Source organism: Etheostoma spectabile, chromosome 12 (assembly GCF_008692095.1).
Source record: "Etheostoma spectabile isolate EspeVRDwgs_2016 chromosome 12, UIUC_Espe_1.0, whole genome shotgun sequence".
In the NCBI taxonomy this organism is placed as follows: Eukaryota; Metazoa; Chordata; class Actinopteri; order Perciformes; family Percidae; genus Etheostoma; species Etheostoma spectabile.
The window spans coordinates 28,073,411-28,094,925 of record NC_045744.1 but is presented as its reverse complement, the minus strand read 5'-3'; the positions used below and the strand labels follow the sequence as shown (position 1 = coordinate 28,094,925).

Below are 21,515 nucleotides of genomic sequence, written 5' to 3'. Positions count from 1 at the left end.
TCCTCTGCACTTTAAATCTATTAACATTCCAGAGCTTATTTTAATTCAGAAAATGTTACAAATACCAGAGTTCCATTTCCAAATATTCATATTCATCATTGCATCCTTGCTTCCTCATTTCACAGTTCACCCACGTATATAATCATAGACTTCTCATCATTTCCATTCTCGCCATCACTCTGGTCTCCCATGTTCCGTGTCCTCTAGACTGGAAATAAAAGGGCTGGATAAAATGTTTGTTTTATTCAACAATGTAGACCTCAAAAACCATGAGATGCAGAAGGCTCCCCTTTACACAGAAAGAGAGTCTTCTTTGATGTTTACAGTAACATTTTAAACCCAAATAACCTCATGGGCTTCATTGCATGTATGATCGAAAAACATGATGTCATTATATCATCAGTTTCCTTAAAGCCACGGAGAGAATAAAACTGAAATAGTTTTGTAGGAAGAAAGATCTGTTTTAAAGTCTATTCTAACTGCTTAATGTATTTCATTGTGTAAGTGCTTTTAGTGTTATTAATTATCTTCCTAATTAATCTTCCTACGGTGCTAGCACGCACATCATGTACTTCCTTAAAGTGCTAACTTTCTGTAAAACAGCAGTAAGCTGTACAGGAATGCTCACCACATCGAAGATTCAGCACAGAGCACCATGAACACCAGAATATTCATCTGAGTTTGCTACTTTCCACTTGTATGACATTGTTTACAGAAAGTGCTTAGAACTATTACCGCATTTTCATTTACAATACACAACATGTCATGTTTATGTCAAGAACTTCCATTCTTTTTACAAAGGAAAATGTCAGTTCAGGGGTTTCTAACTGTGTTGGTGTAGGAGTTTTTAATCTAGAAAAACTGAAGAACTGGCATTGCATTACTCATCGGGGATTTTTAAAGGGATTGAGTACCCATAACCTTCCCTAAAGTGGGAGGTGCTTGTGCACTTGCATCCCTCAAATGTAAATCACAGCTGCAGTTATGCCGTCACATGAATACAGGTGAACCAGTGTAAAACATGAGTCAACCCATGTATAACAATGGCAGACTTCACATTTCCTTTCTGCATCATCTGGTGCTACTAGGGCATAGATATCATCCAAAAGTTAAAACAGTCAAAGAGACCAGAGTTGTTTTGATGATGTCTCCGGCTGTCTCCTGCTGTCTCCTGACACGCTCCCTTCTCAACCATTTCCTTTGTTCACACATTGCTGATGCGAACACTGAGAGGAGTGTCTCTGACACGGCCACGCTCCTTCCCTCTCTCCCTGTAACTCTGCTCCAGACGGATCTTCTCTGGATCAGACCCCTCAGACACCCCCGTTTCTCTGGTACCCGTGCTGAGGGCTGGATGTGTTTGAAGATGGGCGTGGTCTTGGTCTTGACCACTAACTCCCATCACGGAAAACGTTACAGCCAACTATGTTTGTTGTTATTTACCAAGCTCCAGGACCATATTCTGAATTTTAATCTGAATTCTCTTAGTGTTTAATCAGGTGTAGTCCTCAAATCAGACAAAGTTCTCTATTGTAGGTGATTTATATCCATAGATGGACATTGACAAGTGATAGCGCTAGTATTTGCTTTTCACTCCTACGAGAATTCACTGTTTGTCAGTCAGAGTGTGTCCAAGAAGGTCAACTCAGTGTTTTAAACCACAACCTGACCTTGTGCTGAACATAGGATCGAATGAAGATTTAATGGTACTTTCCGTAGAATCCTATTATCACGACACCATTCTCTAATAACTTCCTGAATTCTTACTACCGACTATACTAAGTAAAAAATAGCTTGCTACCTAGATGCCTACGAACAGTGCTATAGCTAAAGTTCAAGAAGATATCCAACAGCGGTTTGTTAATTCCTCACATAGCACCAGAGGATCTTTTGTTAACTTTAGTCCTCCACAATGATAATTGGCTAGATGGTGCGTACAACCTGCCTACAGGGAAACTTTAGACTCTGTTGCGCCTCCCAAAAGAGAGGATGAAGCAAAAGAGAATAGCACCTTGGAAGAACTCCAAACTTGAAAGTATCAATCCTTCGCGAAACTTGAGAGGTAAACGGCGTTCTCCACCAAAAATGGAAGAATATTGTAACAGTGGCAGACCGTCTGAAAATGTATATGCCCTCAGAAATGCCAGACTCAGCCCAATACTTAGAAGAAAGTAAGAAAACAACCCAAGTTTTCTCTTCCACACTGTAGCCCAGGCTGCGATAGTCACAGCTCTATTGAGCCATTATTCCTATAGCCTCTGACTAGTGTGAATTTATGAGTTCTTTAATGATTAAAATATAACAATTAGAGATAAAATGAATCACATTTTGCCGCAATTTCGTAACAGTCCCTGTTAACACGCATAGTCGACTAGAAAGAACGACTAAAACCTGAGAATATTACTCTAGACTGCTTTTTCCATAGACCTTCAACAATTAATGTTAAATGGTCATGTTAATGTTAAATGCTCTTAGACCAAGCCATTACCTGTCTCTTAGACCATTCACGAGGCTCTACGCGAGGTACTTGTCACCATTGATAGATCCTGATCACATGCTATATGTTAATTAACTGTTTATGAATCTACCAGAGCCCAGTTGTTTCAAAAGTAATTCGCGAGATGATTTAAGTAAACAGATGGACCAATTCTTGGAAATGTTGTTTTTTTCCAAAGAACAAAGAGGGATGCAAAATAAAATAAGACGCCCATGTGAATCCGACTTACAATTGCTCTGGATCAAACCTGTTTATTTCGGGTTTGTTTTTATGTAAAAATTACAAACTCAACAGTTTGTATCTCGTATCTAGGTTTGGATTAAAAAAAAATCAGAAGGGTGGATTCGTTGTTGATTTTCGAAGTGAACTGGGGGTAAGAAAAGTGTTGCTTCCAACGGCGCAAGAAACAGGCAGATGAGATAATCTCTAAATGGCAAGAGGTGGACACGAGTGGCATCTGTCTTCTGTAAATGATCTTGACATTGGATAGTATTAGCTTTGTTTGTTATTTACCGTATAACAAAAAGAGGTGAAGTCTATGTGTACGTTCTTTTTCTTAAAATTAAAACAAATGATGGCTATTGTGACCACGGCTATTGTGCCTAACCGGTTCTTGTAAGCCGTAGGCTGACATGGTTGGCTTCCTATTTCAGGCTCTGGCTACGGATTAGAATCTGACATTTGGTATTTCACAGTGGTTCCATCCAATGTCCTTAAAAACTGCCATAAAAGTAAGAGAGGATAGGTGAGTCTGGAAAGCAAAACATTGGATTTCCAAATTGGATCAATGTTATCCAGATACATTTTCGTTGATGATGTTCATTTTGTAATTAAGTCACATTTTGTATTTTATTACTGGAAATCTGCAGGAAGAAACATGTCCCATAGCAAACCAGAAAACACTGAGATAAAAATCTATTCATGGGCTTTTTGGTTGTTAAAATCCATTCCTTTTAACATTTGGGGATGCCAATAAGTACAGTGGAGTGTGGAAACGTGTATTACTTATGTTGTTAGGGTATTCTTTCTCATCACCAAGATAGGAACAAAGCCAACTGCAAATAGGCCCGTAAAATCAATATCAATGTTTGAAATACATTTTTGCAAGACCTGTATCATTACCATACGTAATGGATTGTTGTCTCTAGACATTTGATCATGTGTGGAATGACCTTTCAAAAGATCTGTCAGAGGAAACAAGTGATATCCCCTAGAGAGGTTACGTTACCGTTTGTCTATAGAGTTGCTAATACCACTAGAAGGGCACAGATAGGGACCGTGAGAAATATATACTAGTATCTAGTATAGGTATACATGTACATATACATGTATGAAGCAGTTTTTGCTGTTCCATGATAGACAAACAGGTGGCGAGTAACATACAAGAAGGAAAATAAGGAAAAAACAGTGCCAAGAGGCCAGGAAAAACATTAAGTAAATTGAAATATTGTAAAAATGCGATAAAAATAGATTAAACACACAATTGAAAAGCTTAAAGACTTCATAAATGATGCAGTTGGACTTAATTAAATATGTTTTCTTTCCAAAGAAAATCCCACGGGCATTTGTATACAATGCTGAAAATTCTTCAATACATCTTATTACCAATAATCATTGTCTCACTTTGTAAAGATTTTTTTTCCTTTTAAACTGTTTACAGTAAGGTTATATATAAAACATATGAAAGAACTGTTGCATATGTACAAAAATTGATGGATTCTGAATGTGGTCTGTTTCACTAGGTTCTAAAAGATTAGCATTCACAGACTGTATGGTTTACACAGTATGTACAGTATTGTTATTATATAATTTTATATGTTGGAACGCGTTTCTTGATACTTGCACCTATTGGAGAGTATTAAAGCTCTATTCCTCGAATATGGTTGGTTAATTGGTAAGTTATGAAAAGACATGTGCAAACGGAGTTTCCCTAATATATTGTGAGGTGTTAGCAACGGACAGCAAGTACTGTACTGTTATAGAAAAACACTTGGACACACTGAATGGTTTTAAAACAAAAGCATAGTTTTAAGACAAGCTCAAGAAAAACTTTCTGAAATGAAAAACCACCACCCACAGTTGCTGTAGCAAGGAGAACACATGAGGATTTAAAAAACATGGAAACATGGAGTTTAGAAGAGGTTATTATCTTCACTCTGCTTGTGCTTCTGCTGGTGGAAAGTGACAGCCTACACATTTTGTGAAACCTAACCATTATGAGAATACAGTGAGGAATTCTAGTCCCTCCCTGTTTAGTCGCCCGCCAAGTGAGCTACGTTAGCTTTTGTAGATAGAGCTTGTGGGATTCCAAACTTAAAGAATAAGCGTACAAATAAACTGTGGTGCTAGCTCATGTGTTATATCTGAGATATTTTGAGAAAAGAAATTCAAGAACCAGTAAAAATGGAATGGCTTCACCCAGGTATTTACACACACAAACACACACACACATAATTAACACACACACAACACACATAGTAACATAATACTACAAAAAATACTACTAATTACCTTTACTATTAAGCTGTTTGTCCTTTAAATGTTTCGTATGGGCGAAGTCAGAGGTGGGTTAGAGTAGCCAAAAGTGTATCAAGTAAAAGTACTGTTATCGAATAATAATTGACTCAAAGTAAAAGTAAAAGTCCCGTATCGCAAATAAGGACTGGTAAGAGTAAAAACGTACTGATGAAAAAACTACTCAAGTAGTGGAGTAGTTGAGTAACGTATGCTTTATTCTTAACACCAGACATCCACAGACAAAAAACAAAATAATCATTATTTAGGCCAAACTATTTGTTCATCCATCAATCGAATAAATAAAATGTATTATTAATTACAAAATAGCTTATTTGAGAGAATTGTAACATCACATATTAGGATGGATACTTGAATGGTAAAAATATGGATGTAAACTAAAAGACCAAAAGATCGACATATCCACAGAAGAATAAAACCACGCTATTCCTCAGGTTAGAGTGTGAGGTCGTTGAAGCGCCACATGTCGTTTGTTTGGTCGACAATGAAGGCACGATAATGTAGCTGCTGTTTCCATTTCCTAAAAAGGTAACCATGCTTCACTAGGAGGCCGGGGGGGGGGGGGGGAGTCCCATGGTCTGCGTCTTGCCTGGGCGACATGTGATTCTGACCCGCTTCTGCTTTGCCTACCGACTGTAACGTTACCTGTCCGCTGCTGAATAGACATATAAAGAGTATCTTTATAGTCTATGCGCTGCTGAAGCGGCGTTGGTCACTGAGCACAAACGAAGTGGGATGGTAAGCCAGTAAGTGGTAGAGCTTCAGCGGAAGACTCTCTCTCCTGTCAAAATAAAACGTAAAATGGACGTACGGCTCGGGTGTAAAAAACAATGAGGCGTCGGAAGAGGACGAGCTCATTGTAGCTGAGGTTAGGGAGTAAGAGTACCGTTCTTCTTCATAAGTACTCAAGTAAAAGTAAAAGTATTTAGTGTTTTTCGAATTTAAAAACTACTCCTTTAAAAACTAAAAAGTACAAAAATTTTTTTCAAACACTTATTCAACTACATGAACGGAGGTAGGTAAATGTAACTCGTTAGCTACACTCTGGAGAAAGTCTTTCATACAGAGCCGCTCACATAGAAACTTACTTACTGATTAACACGAGAGCTAAACTGTTAAAGTGCAGCCGCGCAGTAATATGTGTAATACCTGCTGATACTTGTTCAAGATTCTGCCCGGCTATCACTGAGCATACAGGACTTCTGGCAGAGTCTGCCTGGTAATCAGAGATGCAGTGTGAGGCCTAACAAGCAGTAGTGGAGTCGGCGAAAAGACCTTAACGTGGAGCTTGAGTTAAAGCTGGAGTAGGGACCTGGATAATAAATTCATCAGTGTAAGTTGAGCTCAGTCTTCTTTTCCATTTTCCTTCTAGGAATTTCTAGTTCTTCACATCTGAAAAACTTGAATACATCAAACTTATTGGGTTGCGACGAGCACAACCCACTGCAGCTTCCCACAAGTACTCAAAGACACAAGAGCACAGAAGACATCAACTGTGACAGCACAGAGCAAGTAATGCAAATCAGTTGTTCTATTACTTGATGTGTTCTATGACTGAAAATAGAGTGCATTTGAGTCTTTGCTAAATAGTACAGGGTAAGAGAAATGCCGAAGATAAAAACAGTTTGGATCAGTAGGAAATGCACATTGGAGCTTGGTTAACATCTATGTGCTAACAACACGGAAGCAAAGGGAGAAAAAAAATCAGCTGTGATGAGTAGTGATGTGATGTGCATAAAACCTTTGGCCCCAATGTAACAAATTGGTACAGTATTGTCTTTCAGGCAAAGTATGAGATCATGAGTTTAGTATGAAGGGTTGATGAAACACAAACACAATTGGAACATGCATTCGCTGTTGGCAAAAGTAGCACACAGTTGGTCTTTTGTCCCTCTCAAATGGTAACTTTGTTTTTAAAGGATGCCCAAAAATATTATCTATACACAAGCAAACAACACGTACGCAGCATAAAGAAAACACAAGAAACACAACAGTGTTTAAGTAGAACGTTTGCAGCAGAGGTTTGGACAGGTAGATCGTGGTGCACGTGATGCATTCACCAGCTCCAAAAAATATAGTTGCGCGCAAACAAGCAGGCACAAACAGTGTGTGTGCTGAGGCGGAACGGAGCAGAGCAGCAGGCGCTGAACAGCTGAAAATACAGAAGTTTAGTAATTAGACACCTGATACAGGAAAATGTGGTAGCTGGATAATGAGGTTAATCATGAGAGGCTCAGTTTATGATTTGAAATCGTGCCATTATCACCAAATGGTATATATTATTGAAAATGGTTCCTCGTGTGTCAGAAAAAACTTCATGCTCACTGGGGAAATCATATACTGTATTTATCCGGATCCTCTTGTTCGGCAGGAGGTCATAAAAAACATGTTGATCTGATCAAGTTTTTCAGCTTACTGATATTTACTTATAGCAATAAGTTTTGTGTCTAAGTTCCCATTTCACCCAGCAGCAACTTAAATCTCTATTTGTGTAGGATTTGGTAGGTTGTGATGTTTGCAGGTTAGGGTCAGGGTTGGGTTAGGGGTTAGGGTCAGGGTTAGGGTTAGGGTAGGGTCAGTGGTTCGGGTTAGGGGTTTTTAGGGTCAGGGTTAGCTTCTGCAGAGCTTGTAAAGTGAAGCTGAAATTCTCCGATTATAATAAACCTTTATAATCAAGAAACAGTGTCAAGCGGATTCCTCATCAACACATTATCCAGTAATGCTGTTCGAACACCACACTACAACACTGAAATCCCATGTACATGTAACGTATATGTATTTGTTAATTAAAATGCACACTTGGACTTACCTTGTCCTTTCTTTTGATGATAACAAAATGCTGCTGCTACTAATGCTGCAACACATAGGAAGAGAAGGATGCCTATGCCAACACCAGCACCCACAGAGATGGCATTGGTGGATGGATCATGACCTGTACAAAAGAAAAAAGAAGCCAGGTAGAAAAGGAGGCCTGGTTTAAGCCCAGGAAGCGTAATTGAGAGTTAACACTGTTGCTTTGACAGACTGAAGTGCATTCATTGGTATAGATCTCAACTGTAAGAAATCCATTTAGTTGTTCCTTAACCCTAATGGGGTGAAACTATCATCATCAATCATCGTCATTCCGTATCGGTTATCGGGTGCGGGGCAGCAGATCCAGTAGGGACCCCAAACTTCCTTTCCCGAGCACAGCAACTAGCGACGATGGGGGCATACCGAGGCGTCCAGGCCAGGTTGGAGATAAATCTCGCACCTAGTCCTGGGCTTCACAGAGGTCTCCTCCAGGTGGACGTGCCTGGAATAATCACTAGGGAGCGCCAAGGGAGCGCTCCTTACAAGATGCCGAACCACCTCAACTGGCTCCTTCTTCAACGCGCAAGGAGCAGCGGCTTACGCAGAGATCCTTCGGATGACTGGAGTTCTCACCCTATCTCTAAGGGAGACGCACACATCTGAGGAAACCCCTTTCGTGCGCTTGTACCCTTGATCGTTCTTTCGGTCATGACCAGCCTTCATGACATAGGTGAGGGTAGGAACGAAAATGCACGGTAGATCGAGAGCTTGCTTTTGGTCAGCCTTCCTTTTGTCACAACGGTGCGTAAAAGATGTAATACAGCACAGCTGCTGATTCTCGACCAATCTCACGCTCCATGGTCTCATTCACTCGGAACAAGACCCCAAGGTATTAAACTCCTTCACTGAGGTAAGGGACTCATCCCTACCGGATGACGAGCAATCCATCGGTTTCATGATGAGAAAAAAACCATGGCCTCAGATTTTAGAGGTGCTGATTCCTCATCCCAGCCGCTTCACACTCGGCCTGCGAACCTGATCCAGTGAGTGATGAAGGTCACAGGCCGATGATGGCATAGGACCAATCTATGCAAAAAGCAGCGGATGGGATCCCGGCCCACAGACTGCAACCCTCCCCGCCCGATACGCCTCGGATATCCTGTCAATATATATTACAAACAGGATGGTGACAAAGCGCAGCACTGCGGAGGCCAAAAATCACTGGACGAGTCCGACTTAGATGTCCAAGGGGAACCCGGACACAGCTCTCGTTTTGGGCATACAGAGATTGGTGGCCCTAAGAAGGGGACCCCTCACCAATATTCCAGCAGCACTCAAATTTCTCCCGGGGGGAACACGTTCATACGACTTCCCAGATCCACAAAAAACATGTAGACTGGTTGGGCATACCTCCCAGGCCCCCTCAGGATCCTGCGAGATGAAAGAGCGTGATCCGTTGGTACACGGCAGGACGGAATCGCTCTGTTCCTCTTACAATACGAGGTTCGGACTTTTTTTCTCTTGTCTACGGCCAAACCTCTTTCAAGGCACTGGAGTGAACTTACCAAGGGAGGTGAGAAGTGGGACCCCTGTAGTTGGCACACACCCTCTGGTCCCCCTTTTGAAGAGGGAACACACTACCCCGGTCTGCCACTACTTAGCACCGTCACAGACGTACACGCAAGTTGAGAGGCGTGTGCAACCAAGACAGCCCCTCCCAACCAGAGCTTTCAGACCATTCTGGAAGGATCTCATCAACCCTGGAGGCTTGCCGCTGTGGAGTTGTTTGATACCACAGCGACTTCCGCAGGGAAATGAGACAAATCCCCATCATCCTCCAGCTCTGCATCCACCACAGAGGGGTGTCAGCTGGATTTGGAGTCCTCAAGGGCTACTTCAACCGATTCTATTACTCCCCATTGAGGTCAAAAGTCCCCTGCCTTACTGGTACAGTTGGATGACCCTCGCTTCCCCTCCTGAGGGTGGCGAACGGGTTCCGAAGCACTTGGCCTGCGACGAAAGCTTTTCCATGTCTTCTCGAAAAATTCCTCTCCACACGCCGCTGCTTTGCCTCTGTCACGGCAGAGGATGAAGCCGTCCGGGCCCCGTCGGTACCCTGCAACTGCTCCGGAGCTCCGGGATACAATTCCCGGAAAGACTCATCTTCCAGTCGGCCGGTTCCCTGACCACCGGTGTCCACCAGGGTGTCGGGGTTAACGCCCCTGAGGACCTAAAGAACTAAGACCCCGCTCGCTTGCGCAGCTTTAGCAATGGAAATTTGGAACATTGTCCACGAGGTTCAATGCCCCCAGCCGCCCAGGATGCCGCAAAAGCTTCCGCCGGAGGGTGCGATTGAGCCCGTCGGACAGGGGCCCTCCTTCAGACGTTCCCAGTTTACCCGCACTACACGTTTGGGTCTTACCGAGTCGTCCAGATCTTCCCCCCCCCTCCTGACCCAACTCACCACAGATGGTGATCATTGACAGTGCTCTGCCCCTCTCCTTCACCGAGGTCCAAAACATACGGTCCTCAGATCAGAGAACGCTATAATGATCTTGACCTTGGCTAGTGGATGCCTCTGGTACCACGCTACCCTTATGAACATCCTAGTGTTCAACCATGTTGTTGTGATGGACAACCATGACTGCACAGAGTCACAACGACAACGCGTCTGGTTGGTGAGATCAGGGCGCCGTCTCCTCCCCATCCGCTCTCCAAGTTCTCCATCATGTGCCACAAGGGGAAGCTTGATCGCCCCAGGGAGAACACCATGGCAGTCCCTATGACCCCAGACAGGGACTCCATTCAAGGTTCCAGAAGGCGAAATATGAACTCTTGGTCTTGGTGCATATACACAAACAACAGTCCAGAGTTTCCCCACAACCACCAGCAGGGGTAGGGAGGCGACCCTCTCGTCCACCGTGGTAAACTCCAACGCTAGCGCGGCGCTCACGGGGCTTGATGAGTATCCCCCCCCGCCGCCGGCGCCTCACACCTGGCAGCTACCAGATAGGAAGAGTCCAAACCGCTATCCAGGAGTACGTTTCCAGAACCGAGACTGTGCGTGGGTAAGCCACCCAATTTCAAAAAAAAAAACTGGATAGCCTCACTCCGCACAGGTCCGGTCTATTTCCCCCACGAGAGGTGACATTCCCTCCCCCGAGCCGCCTATGCTGTGTCCTGGTCACTGGTCCGTCGAAGCCCTGACCTGCGCGCACCCATGTGGCAGCGCACCCGACCCCTTTGGATCCTCCACAGGGGTGGGCCCATGGGCTGGAGGGAGAAGTGACGTGCTTCTGGCTGTGCCGACCCGGGCTCTGGCAAACCGGCCACCCAGGCGCTCGCTCACGGCCCACGTCTGGGCTGGCAGACGGGGCCGGGCTTACCACGGGCAGGGTCCTCTATCCCTTCCTGACTATTCCATAGAGTTTTTGAACCATCTTTTCGGCCCCTCATCGAGACCTCTGGCCATGGGGAGACCTACCAGGAGACACAAGCTCAGACAAACAGCCTCAGGTTCATAGGGACACACAACCTCTTCACCACGATAGGTGAGGTTCCGGAGAGGAACCATCACTAATGGTGAAACTAAACTGTTCACAATTTCACTTTACAACTACCAACCTTCCAAAGGTCCCTGAATGATCTATTAACACCACCTTCCGCTTAGTTAAAACACCAACTGGTAGAGGTTCATACTGATAGCTAGGTAGGGTTTATTTTATAATTCCACTGAACTTACAGTATGTCTTTATGCCCTGCTGATACTAACATTGATGCTAACTGATAAGTTAGGATTAATTTTTTCCTTTCTTTAGTTTTTTGCTATATTCATTGAAAAATGTGTTATTTTAAAGAAAACATATGTAAAAAACTACTTGGTATCCTTCTCTCCCACAGACACAAAAGTTTATGTCGTCCATGTCCAGAAAAACACTGTTCACAGCAGCTACAGTAAAGAAGTGAAGATAAAATATCGTTACCAGGTTTGGCCTTACAAATGGAGCTTTTAAAAAAGCAAACCCAATATGGTTTAACTCAGTTAATGATTCATTTCTGCCACCGAACAACATACTGTTTGAGAAATTTTTAAAAATCTCCACCATACACAGCTAAAAAAACATGTTTTGACCATCATGTTGTCCTCAGGTTCCAATGACCCATTTCCTGTTCAATGTTCTTTGTAATTACCTAACACACATTCTTATTCCACACAAGCTCTTTGGCAAGTACAAATCTTTACTTTCATTAATTTGGGGCGTCTTATCAACTTTATAGCATTTAGAATAGGGCGACACATTAATCGAATTTTACCGCATCACGATTTGGACTTCCCACGATCAAATTTTGGTGATTGAGCGATTATTTTTTATAAACGTCATTATAGAACGCTCCGGGTTTTTTGCAAAGCCATCTCCCTCTCCGTAAAGCCGTGATCATGAGCACGTAGGGTAGTTCCTGCACCCCTTGCAGCTTAGTTTCTAGATGTAGACAGTCACAGAGGAGAGTAGCGTGAGGAAAATCAAACAGATGTCGATAATACGTCAGTCTCTAAGGTTTACAGTAAACGCAAACACTCTTGTCCCATTTTTTTGTTTTTAGACAACAGCGTGAACAGTGCTATCAGGGTCTGTTAGCTGTTAGCTCTTCTAGGATGCCACTGTGCTAATGTCCTGCATGCTGCCTGCTGTTTATGGATATGGTTTTAATTGAGCGTTACGTGACCCATTTCGCTAAGCGTGCCTGTGTTGGATCTGTCTATCGCTCTCTCGTCCTACTCCTCATCCTCTCTCTCTCTACTCTCCGCGCCCCGCCACACAGCGCCCGCAGCGCAGCGGATCTTTGTCTCCAGTTTTATTTTCATTAACACAGCTATTGTTAAGTATGAGGGGCAAACCTGTTGTACCAGGGTTTCCGGGTAACTGTTATCGCGGGCCGCTACGGTGAAGAACACAGAAGAGTTTTGAATGCAATAACTTCAAGTTGGTTAAGTAACAGGGTGGGAGACGGAGCTGCTGCGGTACCGAAGCCTGGACCAGGACCAGGACCAGAGTGTGACCATGGCCAGGAAACATATAAAGTTCATAAAATGAGCGCAGTGAAATTACAGCAGTTATAACACACAACGTGTGTATCGCGTCGACCCGTGCTGGACCGGTCCATAATGGTCAGCCGTCTCTCTGTGAGTAGCGTCCATCACACTCCCTCTCGCAGTATAAATAGCTATGTGACATAAATTTGTTTGGTTAAAAACAAATAATCGTGAGGAATAATCGCGATCAAAATTTGATCAAAATAATCGCGATTCATCATTTTGGCATAATCGTGCAGCCCTAATTTGAGAGAATGAAATTGAAATGGTTTTAAATGGTATTGAGTATAAAGTGTGAATATTCCAGTCCGTGGATTATCCATCAAACATACATCCTTTAATTTTAGTCTAAATAATTCCAATCTCTGTTTCTACTCAAACATTAGGTATGATTCCTATAAATGAGGTTATTGACCATAAACTCTAAGTTAATAAGTTAGTGTTACGTAGTGTTGAAAAACGTCAAAAAAGTATTAACTAAAAGTAAAGAAAGGGTGATTTTCCACTTTTGACTGAAAGACAACCCAAGGGTAAACCTAGCCAAACCTAATCAATGCATCATACCATGGTAGAAATCAAAACATATTTAACTTGACATATAATTGATACTCGTACAAAACCTTAAACAAGTCTAACAACAATGTACATTATTATCAGCTGTTGTGTTTGTCTCTCAGTCTTACCATCATGTGGCAGAGAGTTTAATTGTGTTTCATGTCCTTTGTCCAGCTGACCTGGTTGCTATGGTTACGATGATGGAGCATTGGACAGGGAGACTGGAGAGCAGAAGCAGAGGGTGGACTGTGTCTCTCTCTCCTCTGACTGCAGGTGTGGGGTGTCACATCTAAAGGTGCTGTTAATGTGAGAGTCCTGTGCTCTGCAGCTCACTGTCAGGTTACACCAGACTGATGGCTGGACACAGAGTCACTGACAGAATAACGGAGACACTGGATCTGAGGGGGGAGGGCAGGTGGAGAGGTTTTAGAAACATGGCAGCAGAACTCTCCATCAGTGTCCTTGTTAAAAACTCACCTTGGACTGTGATCTGTATCCAGTTATTTGTTGGTCTTCTCCAGACAGTACTGCAGCATAAACTCACTGTCTGCTCTTGTAGATTCTTCGTTTCCAGAAGATATTTCAAGGACCTCAATCCTTCCAGAGTAACCACTAAAGATTGTTGGTTTGCAGCAGCATCAAATCGTACTAATACACTTTTTTGAATCTCCAGAAAACTAAATCTGTATCATTAACATTAGCTAATGGGGACATTCAGACACGTCCTCTCCTTCTTCACAAAACACAGGAGTCTCAGCTTGGGCTCTGGAAAACAGTAGACACACAATCAAACACAGTGTGTGTTCTTTGGTCAATACTAAATGTTACAAGGGTTTACTATATTTCTTATATTAGTTCAAAATTATGAATTAACTTCAGCGTTACATTGTCTCTAAGATGCCTGTATCAGATATGTTCTGGACTCAGCTGCCCGCATTGAGACTTGGCTAAACTAAGCCACTGAGACCAAGAGTACTCAAAGTCTGGATTTTTATTTTTAACAAGAAAAAAAGTTTTTCCCTCTTGGCCTCTTTATTTTCACCTGTCCTTGTTTTCTCCTCTATTTCCACATTAGTAACACAAGGGTAAGTCTGTTAGTTTCTTTTTTTAAATTCGCTTTACATTTGAAAATATTCACCTTTACAGTAGATAACATCAGTGGAATTTCAAATACAACCCTCTGGAGGTGGTGTGAGATGCATTACCAAATGGTTGAAAACATGTCGTTTTTCAAGATGCAGGGCAAAACTAACTCTCCCACTCTGTACCAACTCAGTGGTTACAGCCACTTCCTGTCTATAGTCAGTCTTCTCCTTGTAAACTCTGGGAACAATAAGTGCGTAATAGAGGAGAAAAAAGGACAAGGTGAAAAAACTAGAACTCTTGTGTTGTTTCCCGTCGACCATGCAACTTTTGGTTTTCTTGGTATAATTAAATTAAAACCTTTTTACTTTTCCACAATGTTAAGAGCTTTCCCGGCTCTTTGAATTATCATTCTGTCTCAGCATAGAGATTAGGGCCTTGGACAAGAAATAAACACATTTTAGTTAAATGTACTTTCTTAAATCAGAGAGAAACACAATCGTTTGGGACCCATGTGTAAAGAATGGAGAATAAAACTGATATAAACGTATTCTGAAAAATATCAAAGTCTTAGTTTTACATGTCATTAGGATTACTTTTGAAATAATTGAGCATATGAAAGAGAATCTACATAGAGTGTATACATTTCTCAATACAAAATAATTAAAATGAGTTCCTAAAAAATTACATTCTTACCAACTTCTACTACTGAAGTAGTGCTACAGAACTTTAAGAACTTTTACTTTGAAAAGCTAAAACTAAGTTGATAACCACGGAAAATAAATACATTCTACTTGTGGCTTCACATGAATGCAGCAGAGACACGGCACAGGTAGGATGACGAGCGCCATTTTGCAAAATGTGCCTCTGAGGAAGTGGTAAGGCTATTTATGACCTGAGCTCAGCATGTATCTTTAGCAATGTTTATGGGCACACATGGGAAGTTTTAACTGGAACTGTTTTACAAGAGAAATTTCAACTATTTTTGACAAGACACAAATGAAATATAGGTGTACTGCATGTAGGTTGTGGCTTGTGGCCATGGCTCCCACGATGTAAGATACTCTACTCTAACATGCCACTGCTGCTGTACAAGATAGAAAACATTGGCCTAATTCATATCATCTTATTAAACACAATATTTGGAAAGAATTGTCTAATTAATCTCTCCATCTGCACTTTAAATTTATTACATTCCAGAGCTTAATGTTAATCAGAAAAGTTACAAATACCAGAAGTCCATTTCCAATTATATTCATCATTGCATACTTACTCCTCATGTTCACGTCACCACACATATATAATCATTTCCCATTCCCTTCTCAGCAATCACCTTGGTCCTCCCCATGTGTCCTGTCCTCTAGACTGGAAATAAAGGGGGGGGATAAAAGTTTTTGTATTCAACAATGTTAGTACTCAAAAGCACATGGACATGCAGAAGGCTCCTCTTTACACAGAAGGAGGCTCTTTGATGTTTACAGTAAACATGCAAACCACAATACCTCATGGGGCATATGCATGTATGTATGACAGAGGACATGATTGCATTATATCAGTCAATCAGTTTCCTTAAAGCCAGAGAGAATAAAACTGCACATAGTTTTGTAGGAAGAAAGATCTGTTTTAAAGTCTATTCTAACTGCTTTAAAATTAATTCATTGGGTAAGTGCTTTAGTGTTATAAAAATATATCTCCTAAGCTAATCTTCCTACGGTGCGACGACATCATGTACTTCTTAAAGTGCTAACTTTCTGTAAACAGCCGTAACGCTGTACGGAAATGCTTACACCATCGAGAGGATCAGCACAGAGCACCATGAACACAGAATATTCATCTGAAGTTTGCCTACTTTCCACTTGTAATGCATTAGTTTAACAAAACAGTGCTTTAGACAAATATTCACAGCATTTTCATCTACAATACACATAAATGTCATGTTTTTTTGGTTCAAGAACTCCGTCTTTTACAACAGGAAATGTAAATGATCCGTACGGGGGGTTTCTAAATGATTGGTGTAGAGTTTTTTTAAATCCTAGAAGAATGAGAACTGGCATGCATACTATTGTGTTTTTACAGTTAATGAAAGAACCGAAGTAACAGTTAAAACTCAACATCATATGACTTCTAAATGTCTAGAACATACACTGTGTGTATTAACCACACATTTTTAGAGGAAGTATAGAAGGTTTTACCCTGTCCTGTCCCCTTATCACACAAACCTTACAGTCCCCAGTCCAATTTTTTCTCTTTGTGATTTAACATTCAGTAAGCGTGGGGAGGACCCAAAATAGACAACTGGGGTTTCCACTGTCTCCTCTGCTCGTTTACTTGAGTTTTGAATCTTTTTGTGTATTTCTTTGCAATTAAACAACCAGATGTGTTATTTTCTTAGTTAGAAAAGGATATACAGTATATTTGTTAGGACTGGATATCAATAAAAACAATTACAATACCACTTCCCTTAAAGTGATACAGATACCAATAGACTTCCCTTGATAGCTTTTTTCTTCTACTTGTATCAAGTATTCAGTTGTGTGTCACACAAACCTTCCATAGCCGCTGCAGGAGCGGGCCAATCACATGCTGCTATACATTAAAGAATGCTTGTGGTGGTTGGCTGTGAGAAAAACAATACACATACTAATTTTTTTATAGATCTGGATACAAAAAGGATCAAATGTCTGGCATTATTTGACCAGAGAGAAGTTTCAACATTACTTAGTACTGGGATACTACATTACCTTAAAGGGATTGAGTACCATACCCTCACCTAAAGTGTAGGTGCTGTGCACTTCCTCAAATGCAAAGCACAGCTTCAGTTATGGCGTCACATGAACACAGTCAAACCAGTGTAAAACATGAGTTATACCAGGAAATGTATAACAATGGCAAACCATACAGTAGGCCATGGTCATAGTCCATATTTGCTTTCTGCATCGTCTGGTGCTACTAGGGCATAGATATCATCCAAAAGTTAAAACAGTCAAAGAGACAGTCTCCAGAGTAGTTTTGATGATGTCTCCGCTGTTCTGCTGTCTCCTGCTGTCTCCTGCCTGTCCTCGCTTCCTGACACGCCCTCTCAACCATTCATTTGTTCACACATTGCTGATGCGAACACTGAGAGGAGTGTCTCTGACACGGCCACGCTCCTCCCCTCTCTCCCTGTAACTCTGCTCCAGACGGATCTTCTCTGGATCGGACCCCTCAGACACAGCACCCCCGTTGCTCTGGTACTCATGCTGGGGGCTGGATTTTTTGAAGATGGGCGTGGTCTTGGTCTTGGCCACTTTATCAAAGAAGGCAAAGTCCGCTATGTATTTCCCCGATGGGGAAAGGGAGACTACAGGTGGAAACTCATAACCCCAGAGAATCTCATCCGGCAGGTATGAGGTGCGAACCTGGCAGGTGGCCGAGGTCGGCTCCACTGTAGCGCTCATGATGACCAGCAGCTCGAAGTCTGCCAACTCTGGGTCTGTCCAGCCTCCACCTGGGAGGAGGGACATGAGATAAGTGGAGATGGCACATTACAGAGGGGTGTGAACATGAGCAGAAGAGGATGAAAAGGAAAATGGGAGAGCGGAAATAAGAGTAAACCGTATTTGTGTCTGAAATGTTGGAAAAGCTTGAGCAGATAAATAAATAACACTCCAAAAGTTTAAAGACTTAATTTGCTAAAGAAGTCCCTTAAGGATCAACTACAATTTTCAATTATTAGATCGGGAAAAAAAATGATGGTAGAGAAAACCCTAATTAAAGGTACACTGTTATGTTTGTGACCCCCAGGAGAGCTACAGAGGAATGTTGTCATAAGCAGTTCCCCATTTTGTTTGTATCTTGTGATGCTTATAATGGTGCACATGTGTGCACAGGCATACAGGCCATATTAATTCCTGCCAAGTAACTGTTTTGGGGGGTAATGCACCAAGAAATATGACAATGCCCTATTAAAAGGAGAGGAAAAAGAAGTCTGCTAACTTTTGTGCAGATATAATAAACAAGTGAAGAAAACAAAAGGCGAGGACCAGTAAGGAAACAAGAAAAGGAAAGTCAGTATTGAGGAAAGGAAAAGTACGTAGAGATGCAGGAAGAAGTAGAGGAACTGAAGTTGGAAGGAAAAACCAAACACTCACTATACTTACCCACAATAATTTCAGTAATAAGGTATTGAAATACCTCTCAGGTTGCAGAAAGACTCAAACGAAAAATAAAACCATGTCAAGCAAGTGGTTCACACCATCGGATTTCAGCTCACCAACTAGTACAAAGAGGACATGTATGCAGAATGTGTACGTTGCAATCTTGTCACATGATTTATCAGAAATAAACTCTCATCAGATTTTATTACTAAAAATCTTGCAGGGAATCAGTACGTACCACAGCAAGCATCCACACTGATTCTGTTCTTTATTTGCACTAAAATCCATCCTTGTTGCCATGTGATGATGCCAGAAAGTACTGCAGAGCTTTGTATGACTTGTGTATCTCGTTTTAAAGAGTTTTCTAATGTATTCTACCCCCATAAAGTTTGTTAACTCAGCGTAAGTGAAAAGATTGCAAAGATAAAACACCTTCTACTTGCAACACCCAGCAGTTCTCCTCGTCTTACCCTTGTCTGCCCAGGCTCGCAGGGGGCTGTTGTCATCGATGAGGTGGTAGAAGGTGAGGGGCAGGATGAGGAAGGGGCTGTCGCTAGATGTGTCCACTTGGAAGGGAACGTTTCTCTGGTCCAGGCGAACCGTCTCCCCTTCCTTGGTCAGAGATGTCTGGAGCAGTTTTCCACTCACCTGGGGGGAAACAATATGCAAAAAAGTGTTTTAACTTTTAATTCGAGAAATTGTTCATACACACAACATCTACACATAACTTGTAGAGTTTGAAAAATGGTTGACATACTGTATATGACAATAGATATTCTCTATCTCTACACACTTAGTTACCTGACAGCCGAGCAGGAGACTCTTGCGCATGTTGGCCACCCTGATCATCAGGCAGGGCCGGCCTTCGTGGGTCGACACCACTGCGTGTTGGCTAAACTTCACCGTCTCACCTCGCTTCTTTGGCCGAGCAACCTGAGCAGAGAAAGCTCACTCAGTTCTGGTTTCAGTCTGATAACAAAAAGGACTCGTGGAAGAGCCTTGCACATTATGCAGTTTGGGATTTTTTCTGTCTTTTAGTGTGTTATATAGTATAGTCTGAATTTGGTTGACCACTCACAACAGAAGGCGAGCCAAAAACGCTCAGACAGAGTGTTTCAGGCAGAGGAGCTGCAGCAACGGGCTGTTTCTTTTTTGAACATCAAAGCATGTGAACCTTTTCTAGTAGACCCAAAGAGTTCAAATCTGACACTGAAAAGGAGCATAATAGGGGCTCTTTAAAGGAGCGCTGCCACACAAAACCGTTTTCACTTGCATTTATGAAATATGTTAGGTCTATGTGTGTTGGTGTTATGTGGTGATTGTGAAAATGAACTGCTACCTCCTCTGTCACCTCTAACCACTGGAAAGAAATAAGAGGAGAAATCTGGCCAGTTACAACAGCTGGTCAGTCTGATCTCATGTTGCCTGAGCTAATTCCTATTCACAAGCTTATCTAGTTGCGCTGGGTAAAGGATACTGATAGCCAGGCTCACATTGGCTAGCTGTTAGCCCATCAGAGTCAAGCAACTTAGCTCATTGAATGTCAATGAGAAATGGCACAAATTGAGCTGAGTCTTCCTGCAGGCTTACACTAGAATGGCTTGAAACAAAGTAACCAAGGCATTTTCTCCCTTTCCCATGGTAGAACTTCAGACATTACCACAAAGTAATGAAATACTGAATGTGTGGCAGGGGCTATAGTGCGTAGTTTCTGTCTACCCATGAGGAATTCTAAGTGATGACAAAAAAAACTTTTGGCGCATCCACATGAAACAGGCCTTGCAGGACCGCCCACCCCCCCTCCTCCACACGGTTGCTTGTAGCGACCATGGTAGCCATGGAGGACATGGAGGATTCAAAAAACATGATGGACTCTTCAGAAGAGGTCATTATCTTCACTTGTCGCAAGACCACACATTTGTATGGCCACGCAAACTGCCTGGTTCTATGTTTAAAGAACGTATTGCTGCTCACTCTGCAGCTGGATGTGTTATGCATTGGCTACCTTGGCCAGGAAGGTACCAGTGATGAAGATCTCCATCAGCATGGTGATGACGAGCTGGACGATTAGGAGGATGATGGCTGCGGGACACTCCTCAGTGATGCAACGGAAACCATAACCAATGGTGGTCTGGGTCTCCAGGGAGAAGAGGAAAGCCCCTGTCAGGGTCTGCATCTGCATCACACAGGGCGTGTGGTTCGACGGGGGGTCGAACTCTGGAGGAACACGGGTGAAAAAGAAACAAAGGCTCATCCAAGGTGTTATCATGCTTTATTTTGGCATTACAACACCAGTTTGTGTGATTTTTGTTTTTTTTACTTCTTCTACCTATGCTGGAAAACATTTTCAAGGCAGAATATGTGTCAGCCACAAAAACATCCTCTTGATATGCAACATTAGACTGTGCTTTCTAAAACTTTTATTTCCCCACTCGCATTGGAAACATAAGTGACAAAAGAGGAAGTGTGGGAGAGCAGGTGTCTAACTGATGATGTGAAATCATTTCCCACCCTCAAAAAAGTTTCATTTTATCAAGGTTAAAAGCTCAAAATGCTGTTCAGGAATTACAACAAACACTAACATCTACAGTATACATCTTTTACAACTCCGCTAGAAAGAAGGCTCACTCTGTGTACACATGGATGAAGGTGTATTCAAATCTTACAGCGTAAACTTATTCACTAGACACCAATTAAAATTAAGTTACAAAGTACTTCATGTATGTAAATTTGATGAAACAGTTACACAAATTAGATTTAAAAGACAGATGGAATCAAAAGGACATATAAAAGATGTGGTTGCTTTGAAACTGCAGTTCTCACT

At 42.1% G+C, this 21,515-nt stretch overlaps 1 protein-coding gene across 4 annotated transcripts in view; it reads right to left on the bottom strand.

Annotated features, from left to right (window-relative positions):
* Positions 1–1,182: 1,182 nt before the first annotated feature.
* LOC116699316 (ATP-sensitive inward rectifier potassium channel 10) overlaps positions 1,183–21,515 on the bottom strand; it is a 28,661-nt gene continuing 8,328 nt past the window's right edge. For 2 of the 4 annotated variants that reach the window (XM_032531842.1, XM_032531841.1), the window contains exons 3-7: positions 20,697–20,908; positions 19,493–19,624; positions 19,162–19,339; positions 17,645–18,042; positions 1,183–1,198 (exon numbers count right to left, since the gene is read on the bottom strand). In XM_032531842.1, the coding sequence (XP_032387733.1) occupies positions 17,651–18,042; positions 19,162–19,339; positions 19,493–19,624; positions 20,697–20,908 (914 nt within the window). In that variant the 3' untranslated portion in view covers positions 1,183–1,198; positions 17,645–17,650. Of the gene's footprint in view, positions 1,199–17,644; positions 18,043–19,161; positions 19,340–19,492; positions 19,625–20,696; positions 20,909–21,515 lie in introns of those variants that run through there. The other 2 variants (XM_032531839.1, XM_032531840.1) reach the window with 2 other exon arrangements.